General features: G+C 36.5%; 3 protein-coding genes across 10 annotated transcripts in view; 2 read left to right on the top strand and 1 right to left on the bottom strand.

Moving 5' to 3' along the window:
• Positions 1–5933, top strand: part of Baldspot (elongation of very long chain fatty acids protein baldspot) — a 47905-nt gene extending 41972 nt beyond the window's left edge. The window contains exon 4 of the mRNA XM_028175208.2: positions 1190–5933. Within this exon, the coding sequence (XP_028031009.2) occupies positions 1190–1556 (367 nt within the window). The 3' untranslated portion in view covers positions 1557–5933. The remainder of the gene's footprint in view (positions 1–1189) is intronic.
• A 1179-nt stretch (positions 5934–7112) lies between these two features.
• kri (uracil phosphoribosyltransferase krishah) lies at positions 7113–10361 on the top strand. 2 transcript variants are annotated; one of them, XM_028175505.2, is made up of 4 exons: positions 7113–7323; positions 7623–7815; positions 8206–8373; positions 9622–10361. In XM_028175505.2, exons 1-4 carry the CDS (start codon positions 7196–7198, stop codon positions 9802–9804), a joined length of 672 nt encoding a protein of 223 aa, XP_028031306.1. In that variant the 5' UTR covers positions 7113–7195; the 3' UTR covers positions 9805–10361. The 2 variants fall into 2 exon arrangements, with proteins under 2 accessions (XP_028031306.1, XP_089592835.1); XM_089736709.1 differs by having other exon boundaries at positions 7234–7372.
• Positions 10352–16547, bottom strand: part of Lmpt (four and a half LIM domains protein limpet) — a 202754-nt gene continuing 196558 nt past the window's right edge. For all 7 annotated transcript variants that reach the window (XM_028174743.2, XM_089736707.1, XM_089736706.1 and 4 more), the window contains 3 exons: positions 13486–13655; positions 12257–12443; positions 10352–11873 (listed from right to left, as the gene is read on the bottom strand). In XM_028174743.2, coding sequence (XP_028030544.1) covers positions 11716–11873; positions 12257–12443; positions 13486–13655 — 515 coding nt within the window. In that variant the 3' untranslated portion in view covers positions 10352–11715. The remainder of the gene's footprint in view (positions 11874–12256; positions 12444–13485; positions 13656–16547) is intronic.

Here is a 16547-nt window from a genome sequence, read left to right as displayed (position 1 = left end):
CACTCAAGCGCTGTTGCTTAAGCAAGCAACAAACAACGCTTTGTCAGCAACAAGTCAAGCGACTTTGAGACGCATTAGCATGCGCCATCCGAAGAGCTCCTATGTAATATATACATACTATACTATATAACCAGCTAGCTATATTTTGTTACTCGTGAAATTTGATAAGAGGCAAGGCTTGAAAACAAGTAAGGGGAAAAATTAGTAGGAGGTATAGGTAGTATTAGGTAACTTGCAGCCAGAACTCTCAGGACGATGAGCGTATTTACGTCATAGCGCATGCTCCACCTCATAGCGTTGTTTTGTTTTGACTTTATGAGCATGAATGAGAAATAAAAAAAAAACTACCTAATTTACAAAACTCGTTTTGTCGTAAGATTGATTTCATATTTTAATATATTCAATAATTACCATTATTTCCATAACAGAACACTGCCGTAATTATTTTGCAATTCAAACGTTTTTTATCCATTAAATCTTATAGGCCTAGTGCGCTAAATCTAAGATACACCACTGCTTAGAACGCGAGTCTTACTCGCATTTGTGTCCGGTTTATTTTGCATATTCCATGACGCTATTTCTAATACTCTTAATTGATTTATATCGTACATATTTGATTTAAAATGGACAATCATTTTAATCGAAATGTTTGCATTTGTGAGCGCTCCTAGTCTTTATGTAAAATTTTTTAAATGCGTAAAAGAAAGTTTTCTATTTCGATAATTCAACAGTATAATGGTCTGAAATTGGAATGAATTCAAAACACTTTTCATTGTAAAACATTGTAAAAGACTTCAGAAAAACTAAAATGTAGAACATCTGGAACCAGCTACCTCTACAAACATTCCTGATTAACATATTTATAGGTACATTAATTAACATTTAACAATTTTCGTTTATTTTGGTAACAAACAAGTTTATTTATTATCCACGTATATTAAAGATTCCAATACAGACACGTGCTCACTTAGCAAATTAAGTAACTTAACCTAACCTGCCTATTTCTGCCGTGAAGCAATAATGCGTTTCTATATTTGAGACCCTTAGAACTTATATCTCAAGTTGGGTGGCGCATTTACGTTGTAGATGTCTATGGGCTCCAGTAACCACTTAACACCAGGTGGGCTGTGAGCTCGTCCGCCCATCTATGGAATAAACAAAAAATAAATAAATTGTTATGTGTTTGCAGCGTGATGTACTCGTACTACGCGCTCGTCAGTATGGGTAGGTACCCGCCGAAAGCCCTCGCCATGACCATCACCGTCCTCCAACTGACCCAGATGATCGTCGGCTGCGCGATCAACATCTGGGCGCACAACTACATGACGACCACTCCCTCGCACACGTGCCACATCAGCCAGATAAACATCAAGCTGTCGATGGCGATGTACTTCTCGTATTTCGTGCTGTTCGCTCAGTTCTTCTACAAAGCGTATCTGTCGCCGAAGAAAGGTAAGAAGGCCAAGGTGGAGCCCCCGAGTCCGACAAAGCACGAGCCAATCAAGAACTATAACGGCTACCCGAGACAGAGGAACGGACTCGTGTCCACCCACTAGTCGCCTATAGTTGTGATTGCTAGTTTATTGTACAGGTTATGGCTGTTGTTAAGGTATTTGGCTTCGATTGGGGTCGGGATAAACCGATAAAAGTACCAAAAACATTGAAAACGAACAATTTAATGTAAGATAAAGTTTGAAGCGTCATTTTGAATAACAGAAATACATCGTAACGTCGCTGTCAAACCAAAATCTGCTATGTGCAAAAAACTTTTGAATTAACAAGTAAAAACTTTTTCGTATAAAATTTTATATGAAGGTGAATTTTTAAGAACTATATCTAATGAAAGCTATAGATAAATATTAAAGCTATAGACACAACAGTTTTTTTATACGGTAGATAGGGCTGTGAACTATACGAAAACATCAAAAAGTAAAAATCTCAAAAAATGCACATTGCAGATTTTAGTTTGACAACGAAGATAAGTTAAGTACAAGTAAATCGTATTGGCTTCGATGAAGGCATTTAATAAGTCAGGTGAATAAATCGACCTCAGTCAAGTCAAGGCTCCTGGGGGCGCCGTCTGCAAGATACATTCCATGCTGCTACGTTCAGTTCGGCGGATCCGCAGCTTGTCGCTTTGAGCTGTAGCCCTCGGGCCACAAGCTTTTATATGGTCTCTGTGCCAACCACGATAGCATGTGTGTCACGAATTAATGATTTTACGGCGAACGTGTTAGTTTAAGTGTCGGTTTTGGACAACCCTACATTTCGCCAATCGTAGGGTATTCGTTCGTAATTTTTGATATTGCTTTCCGAATTAATAAGATTTTGAGCGAAACTGACAATTTGTTGTTTATCCATTATACTTTACGAATTCACAATTCATTTAAAAAAATATTTTAGATTTGTTTTGGCAATTAACAGTAATATCAGTCACACACACAAAACTCAATGCCGAAAGAATGAACCTGTATATAATCTACCGATTACTTTGTTGTTATTGTATTTGCTACTTAACCGTAGTTAAAAAATAATAGTGTTTTTTTTTTTTTAATAATTTATTTGTAAAGTTTAATTTTAAACAGCGCTGTTTAAACTTATTCATTACGTTTTATCGAACCGAAGTGCAATTTGAACCGTTTTGATAGTTTACAATTAGTGACTTAAACAAAAAATCAACTAAGTACAATTAATTGTAATTAAGTTTATGGATTAGTATTTTGATTGGAAGAAAATCTTGACTTCACTGTGGATCGATTAAAAAAAATTTAGTTGTAGTTTCTCAAATTATTGTAAACCGTTTGTTTTGTACTTCTATTTGTAATTAATGAATAGGCGTTGTTATTGCTTGTCAAACAAGCGCATATAGTATGTTCGTAGTTGAATAAGCGATCGAATGAAATTGCAGTTTTATTTTTGAATCCTTTAAGCGCAAATTCGAAGAGCTCTCGCATTTACTACAGAACGTGTGTTTAGGACATTTTCATGTACATAAACAAGAGTATACATATAGTAAATAAGTGCGAAGGTGTTTGAAATCAGACTATATCAGGGCTGTAACGAAACTTTGCCGTTTACAAACAAACAAAAAAAAAAGCTTTTCAGTTTATTTATTTTTCGATAAACAGAACTTAGCGAATTGAAATTGTTTAATAGGTACATCGCGCTAATATGGCTCGTTCATTGTTAGGGTAGTGAGCGAAACGAACATTAGCAATTAAAAAGAGGAAAGTTCAAAGTAGACTACGTTGTTGTACAGGCTAGTTGACTGGTACTTCGGTTTTCACGAGTCCGTAGTCTATGTAACGAAAACTAGTTTAATAAGACTCATCGGCCACGAATTATTCGAAACATCAGAATCGATATCATTGTCGACGGGTGAAAGGCTAGAGGTACAGAGGGCTCTCGGCAGTCAGTCAGCTGTGTGCTTAGTGTGAATTTTTTAACGTTCTCGATAGCGTCAAAGTTAACTCAAATTTGTATGGAGTAGGAACAGCTTCCTTTCGTTTGCCGCTAAGGACGTTGTCCCAACTCCATACAAATTTGAGTTAACTTTTACGAAGTGAGATGTAATTAAATAATGTCCCAATAAAAAATGGTGGGAATTTATTAAGACTGCTCGGGGGGGGATTAGGAATAACCCTAGAAGTGAGGTGCAGCGACTTGTTTAATTTCCTCACACTTGTACACTTTCATAGATGCTATCTGACTTAAAACATAACCTACAATTTTTGTATTGCTGCATCATTCTTATATTTGTTGACTACGTATTCGTGAGACAATAAAAAATCAGTCAACTTGCCTATTGTCATAAAATATTAGAATTAAGAGGAATTTATCATAGAGATATTCCTTATTAGAAATAACTTAATACTATGAACGAATAGAATATAAAACTCGATAAAGTTTAAATGATCGTATCGATTTACACGCCTTTACATTACCTCACGTCTCAGATTTAATATAAAATGTACAGTTATTGAAAATGCTTTGAATTAAAGAGTAATAATTTAAGACGTCTACTTTATAAAATTAATATTTCGGGGTGCGAAATGAAAAGTAAGTACAGTGTGCTCTAGAATAGTGATGTAGGACGAATAAAATTAAATCATGTAGCTTCCAACGAAACGCTTCGGAACATCGCCGCTAAGACATGCTAGGGCCGTCTGTGATTATAAGGCGGTTAATACATTGAGTTGTAATGTAATACATAGATACCAATAAATTAAAGACCATCGCCAATAATTCACTTAGCTCGGAGCCAAATTTGAAAAAACAAAATCAGGAAAGCCCCTGTTAAAAACCTTTTATAATAAAGGTTCATGTTGGACGATTGTTACTAAAAACGTTTCAATCGATTTTAAATCGAATACGAGATGATATTCGATTGTCAATACAAATTTCAGATTTCATATTAAAATCGCGTCTTTTCATCGAGTCAATGAAAACCGTTAATTGAAAAATATCGATTATTTTGATCGAAGTTGTATTTAACCGAATACGCGGCAGCACTATAATCGATTTATTTAATAGTTTTAGCAACTAACGAAAGCCCGAGTCGTAAATCAAGAAATGCAGGTACATGTAGTAAAAATAAGATGATGTTGATTTTAGGATCAGTGTGCTTAGTGCGAGTTTTTTAACGTTCTCGATAGCGTAAAAGTTAGCTCGTATTCCTATGGGATGGGATCGTTTGCCTACGTTTGCCGCTAGGGGCTCTGTTCTAACTGCATACAAAATTGGGTTAACTTTTACGCTGTCGAGAACGTTAAAAAACTCGCACTAAGCACACAAGTTACGGAAATTTGAATGGTTATAGAAAAAAAAAACTTGTTTTCATCGTTACTGAACACTAGAAAGAGGACATTTAGATAGTTTTTTGGGGAACGGGATTTTACATTAGATAAAACGGGATAAACTTATATTTTAGCTACAAAAAGCTTTACATTAGAATTCATTGGGAGGTTCGCGTAATAACATCAGAATTGTAGTGGAGAATTCTAGAATATGATAGACGTTTTTTAATAATATTTATTTGATTGTTTTGGTCTATCGTGTATTCATATTTTCTAATACATTTAATTTTCTACGTCATAGCATCGAATGTGTAAAATAACAGATGATTTACATTGGCTCCGTTAATAACAAATAACGTGTTGTTTACACGTGTGCATATCGCAACTTCCTAGCGTTTTTGGTTAGTCACTGGGTTAATGTAAATCTGCACTTATAATTCTATGCTTAGAATGATATTGTTAATTTATTTATTTTTATTTTTTGTAATAATGCGAAGTATTGTGTAACGGCCGTGTTCTATAAAAAATCTTATTTCGCTTCAATAAAATAAATACTTACTTTGTTGGGTAATTTATTTTGTATGTTCATTTCAAGATTATTTCAAACAATATTTTGTATTGATTGTATAACAATCTTTGATTGTTCTGTTGGCTAGCAATTGAGCTATGTCTCTCTGTATTTTGTCAACGAAAAGATGCCAAGAAAAAAAACACGATTGTTTACATATTATTCGTATAGAAAAAGTCCTTTCAATAATGATAATAGGTGCAGTTGCTTGCTTTAGATTAGTGAGCGACTATTACAATACTGCATTTCAAAGATTATATTTTAAAATAAAACTTTTCATAACGGTACTTACACAAAGACAGTGCTACTTAAAATTTCAACCTGCATTTACAGCACGTTCATTGTGATACGCTGCATTAATTAAAATAGAGGTTTGGAGGTTCACAATTCAAGAGTTTAATTAGAACAGTGAGAATGATCAAATATATTTTTTATGAGATATGTGATTTAAATACATGATTTTAGGGGAACTGCTGTGCATTATACTAGTAAATGACGTTAAAATTTGTGAATTATTTTAGCAACAATTGATTTTGTTTTCTGGGCAAATAAAGCGTTAATGTGTCATTTTTTCTTGTTTTATTTATAAACACTAACTATACTGTATTAATATACTATTTCTTAATACTCTACTCATTATTATTTTAAGGTTGAATTTGAATGAAACCTTTCGAGATGAAGAAATATATGCATTAAATTTGATTCTATGAAATTCCACTAGCTACCATGATTGATGATAGTCCATGTGGGACTATGGTTATTTAAATACCTAGCACCATTTGTAACTGTGTTTGAGATAACATTTTATTTAATTTAACTACAAAATTCTTTGCTTTTTAATGATTGACTGACATTTAAAAAAAGGGAAGGATTTGAAAATACCTACGTCCATTTAGTAACAAATGCATTACGTATGTACCGGGAGTAAATAGCAAGTACATACATTAATAATGTGCCATATAGCGCACGTACTGTTACGAAAAAAAAAAAATGACCCGCCGGACACAATTTAGGTTGAGAGCTTATTAAAAAGAAATTACTGCTTTTCGCTTCGACCTTATCTACCAGAAAAATATTTTTTTTATTGCCTTGATATGTGGACGAGCTTACAGCCCACCTGGTGTTAAGTGGTTATCGGAGCACATAGACATCTACAACGAAAATGCCGCCGCCACCCACCTTGAGATATAAGTTCGAAGTATAGTTACAACGGCTGCTCCACCGTTCAAACTGAAACGCATTACTGCTTTACGGCTGAAATAGGCAATTCTGCCTGGCGGTACCTACTACTACGGTAAAACAAGTTCTATCACCACTAATTATGCAAATTATAATTTTGCGAATTTGATTTTTATTACACGATGTTGTTCCTTCACCGTGGAAATCAATCATGAACATATTTGTTAAGTACGTATTTCATTAGAAATAATTGGTACCTAACAGTGGGATTCGAACACGTGTTATCCTTTAAGCCACGACGACTTCATATTTATTACATAAAATTGCTATTAGGTACGGCCTAATCTTGTTTTTCTGTTTTTTTTAATCGTTTGACACTACAAAGAATGAGTAAAATGTGTTGGGTACAAACAATTCCTACTTTAACTATTCACCAATACTGCAAATACCCGTAACATATGCCACATTCAGTGTATATCTGTCTATACATCTATTATATTTGAATTTTGTCTCTGTTAGGCTTAAAACGCAATGCCTTTGCTATTGAGAGACACTTGACAGTATAGTAATTGACATTGACAGCTAGTCATACATTTCATTTTTATGATTTAGTTGTGGTTTAAAATAAAACAACAAATTGTTTTGGATTAAAATGGAAATAATTGATCAAGACATCAGGCAGTGGGACGCAGATGATGTTAAAGAACAGTTCGGGGACAGTCTGACTCTTTTGCCATCTAATGATAACATAAAAGAATTACAAACCATACTACGGGACAAGTGAGTGAGGTTAAGTTTCGTGTCATTCAACTGGCCATCATATGGTTTGGTATGGTTTATAAAATCGTGAATAAAAAAAAAAAATTATATCAGAATTTAAATAAAGAAATGCCATCTGCTGTATTTTGAGGTTGCAGAATTTTTTTTTTTTTTGAATGACCAGCAAAAATAAGAGCCCTTTCTACCATTAAACACATAAGATACATGCTATTACGCACACAATGTATCAACCAACGTGAAAAATCTATAAACAGTCTTGCTATTGCTTAAAATAATTTCTCCATTTTGTTTAATTTCAGGAACACAAGTCGTAGTGATTTCAAGTTCTATGCGGATCGTCTCATTCGTCTGGTAATAGAAGAGAGTTTGAACAAATTACCTTATACTGAGTGCGAGGTTGTTACTCCTACTGGAGCAATATATAAAGGACTTAAATATGGGGCTGGGAACTGTGGTGTGTCTATTGTGCGCTCAGGAGAAGCAATGGAACAGGTGAATTAATATTGCAGTACATTTTTTTCCATTATGATGGAATAACCTAAGTTTTGGAACCTAACAACTCCAAGCAAGCAGTATTCAGTGTTCAATTACTTACACTTACTTACACTACTGTTATTATATCTTATGTTCACAGCCACCCATCAAATATTAGGCATTGACGATAATTCGTAAATATTTGGGACTAACGACAAACGATAATTCGTCAGTCCCAAATATTTGATGGGTGGCTGTTCACCCTACTGTTATCATGTCTTAAGTAATTGAATACTGCAATGGAACTTTAGCTTGAGGATTTGAGTTAAATTTTTCATAGTTCTGGAATATTACAAATTTTACCATTTTAGGCTGTAATACTTTGCAACATCATTAATTATGTTTCAGGGCCTTAGAGACTGTTGTAGATCCATCCGGATTGGTAAAATCTTAGTAGAAAGTGATACTGACACACATGAAGCTCATGTTGTATATGCAAAGTTTCCAGAAGACATTGCAAGACGACAGGTGTTACTCATGTACCCAATAATGTCTACAGGAAATACAGTTAAACAGGTTATTAAATTTATTTAGTGACTTGAGTATTTTAAGCTTTACTTAACTTGAGCTTTTGGGGGTGGGAATACTCACGTCTCTTGTACTCACAGACGTACTCACGGACTAACCAGGGGAAGAGGCAAGCCACAGGGGCGTAAAACCTGGAACCTGGTGGAGGGCAGCGGTATCCATCAGTACCAAAGTGAAACGAAAGAGCCATATGTTCTGAACTGATTCACTCTTGGAATGCTATAGTCACTGAGGTTATAGTACCGCAATGTAGAAAGTAACGGGAACCTACTACATTATTAAGCCCATGAGAGTTGCAATGATGAGTAACACAGAAAATGTCACATACAGCATCAACGCAACCACGACCATCCTGACAAGAGTGTCCGACTGAGAAGAAGAAAAGTATTGTAAACTTGGAGTTTTCGCTGTGAAACAGTGATGCATATAAATTTTAACTATGAGACAGCTGTACAATATAACTGAGGTTAACACCTCATGTTTGAGGATGAATGTGTGCGAGAGTGTGTAATGCAACATCTCTGAGTTCCAATAACCACTTAACACCAAGAAATTAGAAAGTTCTTGTTTTTGCATAATTTTCTAGTTCATAGTGGCTTTTGAGTATAATAGTACTAAGTTTTGTTGTAGATAAGTAAATTCTTTCAGCACAATTGTAAAAGAAAAAGGCATTTTGATTCCTATACAAATTTACCCCAGAGGGGCATTTGAAGCACACTTATTGCTAAAGTATCAAATTTCTTTATAGGATTCCTTCTTTGTTTTCTCCTTTCAAATTCAGGAATAGGATGTAACAATCCTGGTTTGCAAATCAAGAGGCACATCCAATTCAGTACAGTAGGAATCTTATTAATGGTTGAATTTACAGTATATTTATACATTAGATAATATATAGGTGTGATTGTATTTTTTATAATAATGTAATAAAAGTTATTTTTCTGGTGGTAGTATTGTGCACATGGACGTACATGGTTGTTTTGATTGTGTCTGCTGTGGAGCGATTATACTTTATGGTCTGCGGCATCTAAGAGCTACTTACTATACAAGATAACTGAAACTTCAATTTTATGTCCCATGGTTGTTAGCAATATTCGCCTAGTGATGTTTATATGCTGTATTGACAGTGGTGTCAAACGGCTAAGTGGCAACAGGCCTGTATCCATATGCAAGGCCATATTATGACTTTTTGTATCAAATGTATATAATCCTCAAATTTCAACAAATTTTAAATTACAGGCTGTAAATGTATTAAAGCAACATGGAGTCAAAGAAGAAAGAATCATTTTATCGAATTTATTCTGCACACCGGCAGCAGTACAAGCTGTAGTCGATCACGTACCCAAAATGAAAATATTAACTTCGGAGCTGCATCCTGTGGCCCCAAATCATTTCGGACAGAAGTACTTCGGAACTGATTGATATGAAGACGAATTCGAGGTCTAGACAGACCAAAAATATTACTAATGCCGAGAAGCACCTGAACTTGTTCTAAAATGTGTTTTTAATGAGAAATGTATGCTTGTGATTAAATTTCGAAATTATCGTCTTGTTCTTAGTAAGATGTATCCTTGAAAATTCAATGTTAAATGATACCAATGAATATTATAGTTTTAACCTATTGAAGATAATAAAAAAAATCATATTCCTATTGTAGAGTAAGTGAGTATTTATTAATGTTTTAAAAAATGTTTTATGCAACTGAAGATAATACAATACGCACATAATTGTATGTTTCTCTCTATGGTCAAGTAAGAGTGGTCTTAGCCAGACCTGTGCTATTTCCTAACTATCTTCTAGATACTAAGTTCAATGCAAAAGCACAAAATGCCTGTTTTGTATTTATGAAGGATACAATGGAATAGTTACTATATTCTTTTTGGTTAAGAATAGCTTTTTAAATATTAATTTATATTGCAATGCAAATTGGGAGGTTGCTGTAAATGAACGTGAAAAATAAAAAACAATGTTTTATTTTTGATAATTTATTTCAGTTTCACAGTTTACAATCTATGGGTAGATACAAGTATTTAATTAGATCAGATCACACATGTAAGCAGTTATCATTATAAATTAATAGTTCAACATTTCGAATAATTTAAAACCTTATTAAGTAACCTTTATAAAGTGTTCCCCAAACATTTTAGTTGTTGACTCAATCCAGCTAGTGATATTCTTTAACACAGATGTTACTCACTTATTGTAAGATTCTACACCCTAATAATATTATTTAACATTGTAAAAATATTGATAACATTCAATTATATCGTAACAAGTTTATTACTTATTCGAGAACAAAAATATTAAATTTTTTAATTTTATTAGTAAAACTAGATGTCACTTACAATTACTGTGTTAGATGGCGACCTTCCGATGGCGTATATGGCAACATTACATCTAAAATCTCATTTTTTAAATAACATGTGACATAGCAACGCCATCGGCGACTCTTCGGATAAAAAGTGCGTACTCCCGTATATAAATAAATACTTAAAATATAACAAGTATATTAATACTTTGTCAATATATTCCTTACACACTATGTTACAATATGACAAGCACTTACTAAGTTCGATTATAAATGATGAACAATAAAATTTAGATCTGGCAACACCAGCCAAGATGCCTTCTTACATTACAATGTTGTTAAAATCGAATGTCCTTTTCTGTCACTTCGTTTTTCGAATTGATAGAAAGGAAGGCAAGATTTAGAGGCACAACATTCACATTTATTAAGGTGGTACGAATTATATTAAAACATAATAATTTCGAAATTGACTTAGATATGTTATTAAGGCATCGTGTGAATCCAGCGCCGCAATATAGATCTAGGACTAAATACAACAGCCAAAGCGAAATAACGTGGCGGTTAGCACATCGATACATACATAAAATAAATACAGATTATACGTATTAAATTCGACTATTAGTGTCAATATCTGAGTGATAACAGTCTATATAAATATATTATATAGATAATAAATTCAATAGAAAAGCAAATTAAATCAATTTTGTGCATTCACTTTAATTAATTCTTTTTTTGTGATTTTTCGTGTATTTTTTATTTTTATTAAATAAAAAAAATATCGTTATTTGGGCACCGTACTAACGTTGGCCCTGCCCTTGCGAAAGTTAAATTTGTCAGTGATGTCGTAAATCTTTTCGCTCGAGGTGTCCTGCTTTCTGAACGCGCACCAGTCTCGGGCGTTAGCGACTACCGGTAGTATGGTATGTTCGCTGCACATCACAAAAACATTTGTCATATATAAATTGTATTGCGTGTGAGGGATGGAGCGATGCGAGAGCGGAAGCGTTGAAGCGAGACAGGTGTATTTACATGAGCTTCTGCTTGGCGCACTCGGGACAGATGATGTCCTGTCCGTCGGTGATGAAGCCCTTGCCGACGAGCGAGGTCTTGCACTGCGCGCAGATGAAGCAGTCGTTGTGCCAGTGTCTGTCTTCGAACGAGATGAAGCGGGTGCCGCCGATACCTGGAAACGTCACATTTCATTTGGACCGTTCTAATTTAGTTGTTTTTGGAACGAAGTTATGGGACGATGCGGAGGGGTACCCTAACCGGGAAAAACGTCCGTAACGTAAGATTTTTATTAGTAATGCACACAGTGTATGACTTAACTTTGTAATAACGTACAAAAAATAACATATTTTTTATATTATTCATTGACCGCGATCTCAGAGCGTTCGTTTGCGCAATACAATAAATAACTCCTATGCAAACAACCTCCAGTTTTATTTTCTTTATACCTCGAATAGAACTTAAAATTAATATTTTTATAATAAGGAACTTCGTTCCTATCCGGTGTCCCACGACACCACACATCTTTTTTTTTTTTTAATTGCCAGTTCGTCATACCTGTAATGGGCTTGGTGCAAGAAGTGCAGCGCTTGGCGAACAGTTCCCCGAAGCACTCGGCGCAGTAGGGCTTCTCGTCGCGCGAAGTGAACCGCTGGCCGGCGAGCGACGTGTTGCAGTTCGTGCACGTGAAGCACTCGCGGTGCCACGGCTCGTTCTTGTACGTCACGCCGCCTTGTGTGATTATCTGGAAATTAAAATCAGAGTTACACTCTCTAGGTACTCTAAACGCATAAATAAAGTTATGGTGCCCCTATGATGTCTCGTCATGGGCGGTAGGTTTTTTTTCCTGCCTAGCTGAGAGCCCTGAGAGGTTATATTAGCGTAACCTTAACTAGTAACCCTGACGACGTTGCTAATACGAACCCTAGCAAGAGCCGTGCTTCGTAGAATCTACCACCGGATCGGAAACGCGACCCAATGAGAAAATCCGGCGAGAAACTCAGTGGGCTGTATCTGGGGGTTAATTTATGACCGGATGTACCGATGACCGGAGTAAGAATTCGCATATTAGGAAACCTCTTTACTAAAATCCTCCCGATCCTGCGAACCGAATGGTAAAGAGTCGACAACGCTCTACACACGTCATTATAGATCCTTCCGATCGACTAACGGTGCTTTTAGGTACCACAAGCACCGGTCACCGTCCTCGCCGAACCCGTCGCTTGCGACGAAGAGTTCGACGAGCAAAGTAACCCACAGACAAGCCCACCGAGTTTCACGCTTGATCTTCTCAGTGGGTCGCGTTTCTGATCCGGTGGTAGATTCTGCTAAGCACTGCTCTTGCTAGGGCTAGTTTTAGCAACGTCGTCAGGTTTCAGCCCCGTGAGCTCACCTACTACTTCTATGAATCTAGTATAACCCCTCAAGATTACTAGAATAGGTAGGAAAAAAAACTAAAATTCGTAGGCGCTCTCTTGTCCGTCTCTTGTCAGTAGTAAAACAAGCAATATTTGTGTGTTCCATATATTTTAAACTTCAATTTTGTATAGGAGGGTTGGCGCTTCTAGATACCTACATAATGACTGTTTTTTTAATAAAATCGAATAGATAAAAGAAGTTAGAATCAAATAGATAAAATAAGTTAGTTAGTTAAAGCGGCCAATGGTCGGAGGCGCTGGCGGGACATTACAAGGAGTAAAATCATGTCGAAGTACAATGGTCACGACCCTCAGCAGTGCGGAAACGACCCAAGGAGGAGAAAAGAAGTTAATGTACTGTGTAGGTACCTTGTTACACTTGACGCAGCGGGTGGCGAACTTGTCCTCGTAGCAGCCGGCGCAGTAGATCTCCTGCTCGCGCGGGATGAAGCTCTTCGTGCCGATCGGGTTCTTGCAGACAACGCAGCAGAAGCACTTCTCGTGCCACTGCCTGGTCTTGTACTCCATCTTCTTGGTTCCTGAAACCAAGCATAAAGACCTTTTTAATATCATCTATAATTACTTCTGCAAATATAGATTAAGGAGTAACATTTTTTGTTTATGCCCCTAACATACAATCACTTCAATGAATTTAACAACATCTCGTTAACGATAACGACTTCTTTTTAACGATATTGTCTAAAATATACGCAAAAATGAGCTTGGAGAATTTACGTGAGGTAAGTAATGTTTTTATGTACCTTGATTACCTGATTGATACCTAGAAATTTGCTGAGCGAGCTATCAGATAGGCATGCGGTCCTAGTACATACTAACACTATTCAATTGGCCACATTTCGTTACTCAGAAAATACGTGACGTCCTGTGGTCCTGGTATCTCGAGCTAAATAATATTAGTTTGACAGAATACGTGTGCTTACCTATTACTTTAGCGAAATTATAGGGATATAACTAAAAATTTAAGTTGAGGTATTTTTTTTTTTAAATTGCTTTCGCGTGGGGCAAGTTCATTTGTATAATGTTCAATTTGTAGTTTATCGTTTCCAGTCGACCTCGCGATTTCAAGTTCAGCGATCTTCCGGCAAGGTCTCGCAATAAAACTACACGAAAACATTGTGAAAGCGACGTTTTTACGACCGGAAACGGATGCGGAACGGATAAAAACCTTACCATTTATGAATCGAGTTTTTGAAAAGCAATTTGTGGTGCCTCTTGTAGTTGAGGGCAATCAAGTTTCCCAAAAGAAATATTCAAGAGTAAAAAATCATAGTCTATCTGTTGCTTGTTGGTTTTAATTCACCTTTTTGCGAACGAATACTATTTAGCTTTAAAATTAACAATTCTCGTAAACACACCGTTACTCATACGGTGGATGTAAATCTTAATAAAATATGTCTATTTTGTAACAACCTGTCATTATGCTCAATATATAAATCGAACTCAATAATTAATAGTCATAAATTATAATTTGGAAACAAATTAACTTCAAGATTGTCTATTTTTGGTTCAATCAATATTTTTATATTTTTATTTTTTATTGCCCTTGTAGGCAGACGAGCATACGGCCCACCTGATGGTGAGTGGTTACCGTCGCCCATGGACTTCAGCAATGCCAGGGGCAGAGCCAAGCCGCTGCCAACCGTTTAATACTCTCCACAAGCCTCGTTTGAAGAAGGACATGTCATAGCGCTCGGGAAACACCGTGGAGGGGAGCTCATTCCATAGCCGGATGGTACGTGGCAAAAAAGACCTCTGGAAACGCACTGTGGATGACCGCAGTGGCTCCAGGTAGTATGGATGAACTCTACTCCGGTGGCGGGCGGTGCGATGGTAAAAACGAGATGCCGGTATCATCTCGAACAATTCCTCAGAGCACTCCCCATGGAACATACGGTACAAAATACAGAGGGAATGTTAATTAATTACTATACAACTAGCAACTACTATATTCTTAAATGCTTATTTATGTATCATCATTCGTATTGGCTGAGTTTTTTATTCATTTATTTCAATTATCAAAATTATTTTAATTTACTACTTCGCTTCGAAGCGGTTTTGTATTTTACAGAAACAGTAAGGATTTAGTCACTTTTTTATTCAATCTAAATCATTCGTAGGAGTTTGTACTGTCATGATAATCGCCTTATCGTTGCCGCCTCTGGCTACTCCCCGAATCCTGATCATGCAGGAGCAAGTCACCGTCGTCGCCCTAGACACGTCCTTACGGATCCATCAGATCCAATAACCCTTGCATTAGATACCTTCAGCTCTAACACTAGGAGCAGGCTGAGGAACCCCGTAACCGTACTCGTCGAACTCGACAAAGAGGTCGACGTGCAACCTAACCCATGCATCAGCTCGCTGAGTTTTTCGCCGGATCTGCTTAGCGGGTCGCGATTCCGATTCGGTACTAGATTCATTCGCGAAGCAGTTGCTCTTGAGTTGTTATGTTTCCTTCGGAGGTGCTCGGGCAGCTGTTAGCAAATCCCACCCCTCCTGGCTGAGCCTTTGCTCGCCCACCTGTGCTAGTGAAACTGGAAAGGCCTCCGAGCCACCAGTAATACTTCAATCATAAAAAAAGGAGTTTGCACGTATCGATGTAGGTACGTATTCGATAGAATTCATGTCAGAGGTTGCATGCTTGATTATTCCGTCCTTGACAGCTTACATGGGTTACAGGGGGTTATATTTGAGCGATGCACGCAACGTGGCTGATACGGACTGCATTTTACAACGTTTTTCTTATTTCGTTCTTTCGTTTCGTTCAACGTTCTTTTCAACGACGCGGTTTTCAATTTTATTGATGCACTCCTAGTTTTATCGCGAAATGTTTAAAGTACGAAATGTTCAATAAACCTATAAAATGTTTCTCGAATTTCGTTGTATGAATATCGTGAATCGAACCCAAATACGATGGTGTGTTTTGTACCTTATGCCTCATGGTAAGCTAGTTGCATCCAAGTTGTAATGTGCATTTATTTATTTATTTACTTACATGTTCGCATACAGACTACTTCTATTTCATCGTATTTGTTTTGTTTAGTGACTGTTTCGAAGCCTTTTCCCCAGTCATTGTTCTCGTCGAACCCGTCGCTTGCTCGACGAGTGACCCATAGACACAGCCCACTGAGTGGGTTTATTGTAACAAAGTCAATAATGTCTTTTAAAACATAATTATTTCACAATAGTTTACATTTGTAAAAGCAACCCTCAGAGCAACAGAACAAGTCGACGGTTTCGTTCTGAATTTCTGTCCACTTTACCAACTGAGTTTCTCGACGGATCTTCTCAGTGGGTCGGAATTCCGATCCAGCGGTAAATTTTGCGAAGCACTGCTCTTGCTAGGACCAGCATTATCTCAGGTTGAGCCCCGTGAGCTCACCTACCAGTCACAGTCTAGCTAGAATAGC

The sequence above is a fragment of the Bombyx mandarina genome, chromosome 22 (assembly GCF_030267445.1).
Source record: "Bombyx mandarina strain Sakado chromosome 22, ASM3026744v2".
NCBI lineage: Eukaryota > Metazoa > Arthropoda > Insecta > Lepidoptera > Bombycidae > Bombyx > Bombyx mandarina.
This window is presented reverse-complemented; position numbering and strand designations above follow the sequence as displayed.

Bases quoted from the DNA above. Each gene is read 5' to 3' on its own strand.
- kri (XM_028175505.2), top strand. From the start codon at position 7,196: ATGGAAATAATTGATCAAGACATCAGGCAGTGGGACGCAGATGATGTT. The intron at 7,816-8,205 runs GTGAATTAATAT...ATTATGTTTCAG, and splicing joins CAGGAGAAGCAATGGAACAG to GGCCTTAGAGACTGTTGTAG. The intron at 8,374-9,621 runs GTTATTAAATTT...TTTAAATTACAG, and splicing joins CAGGAAATACAGTTAAACAG to GCTGTAAATGTATTAAAGCA.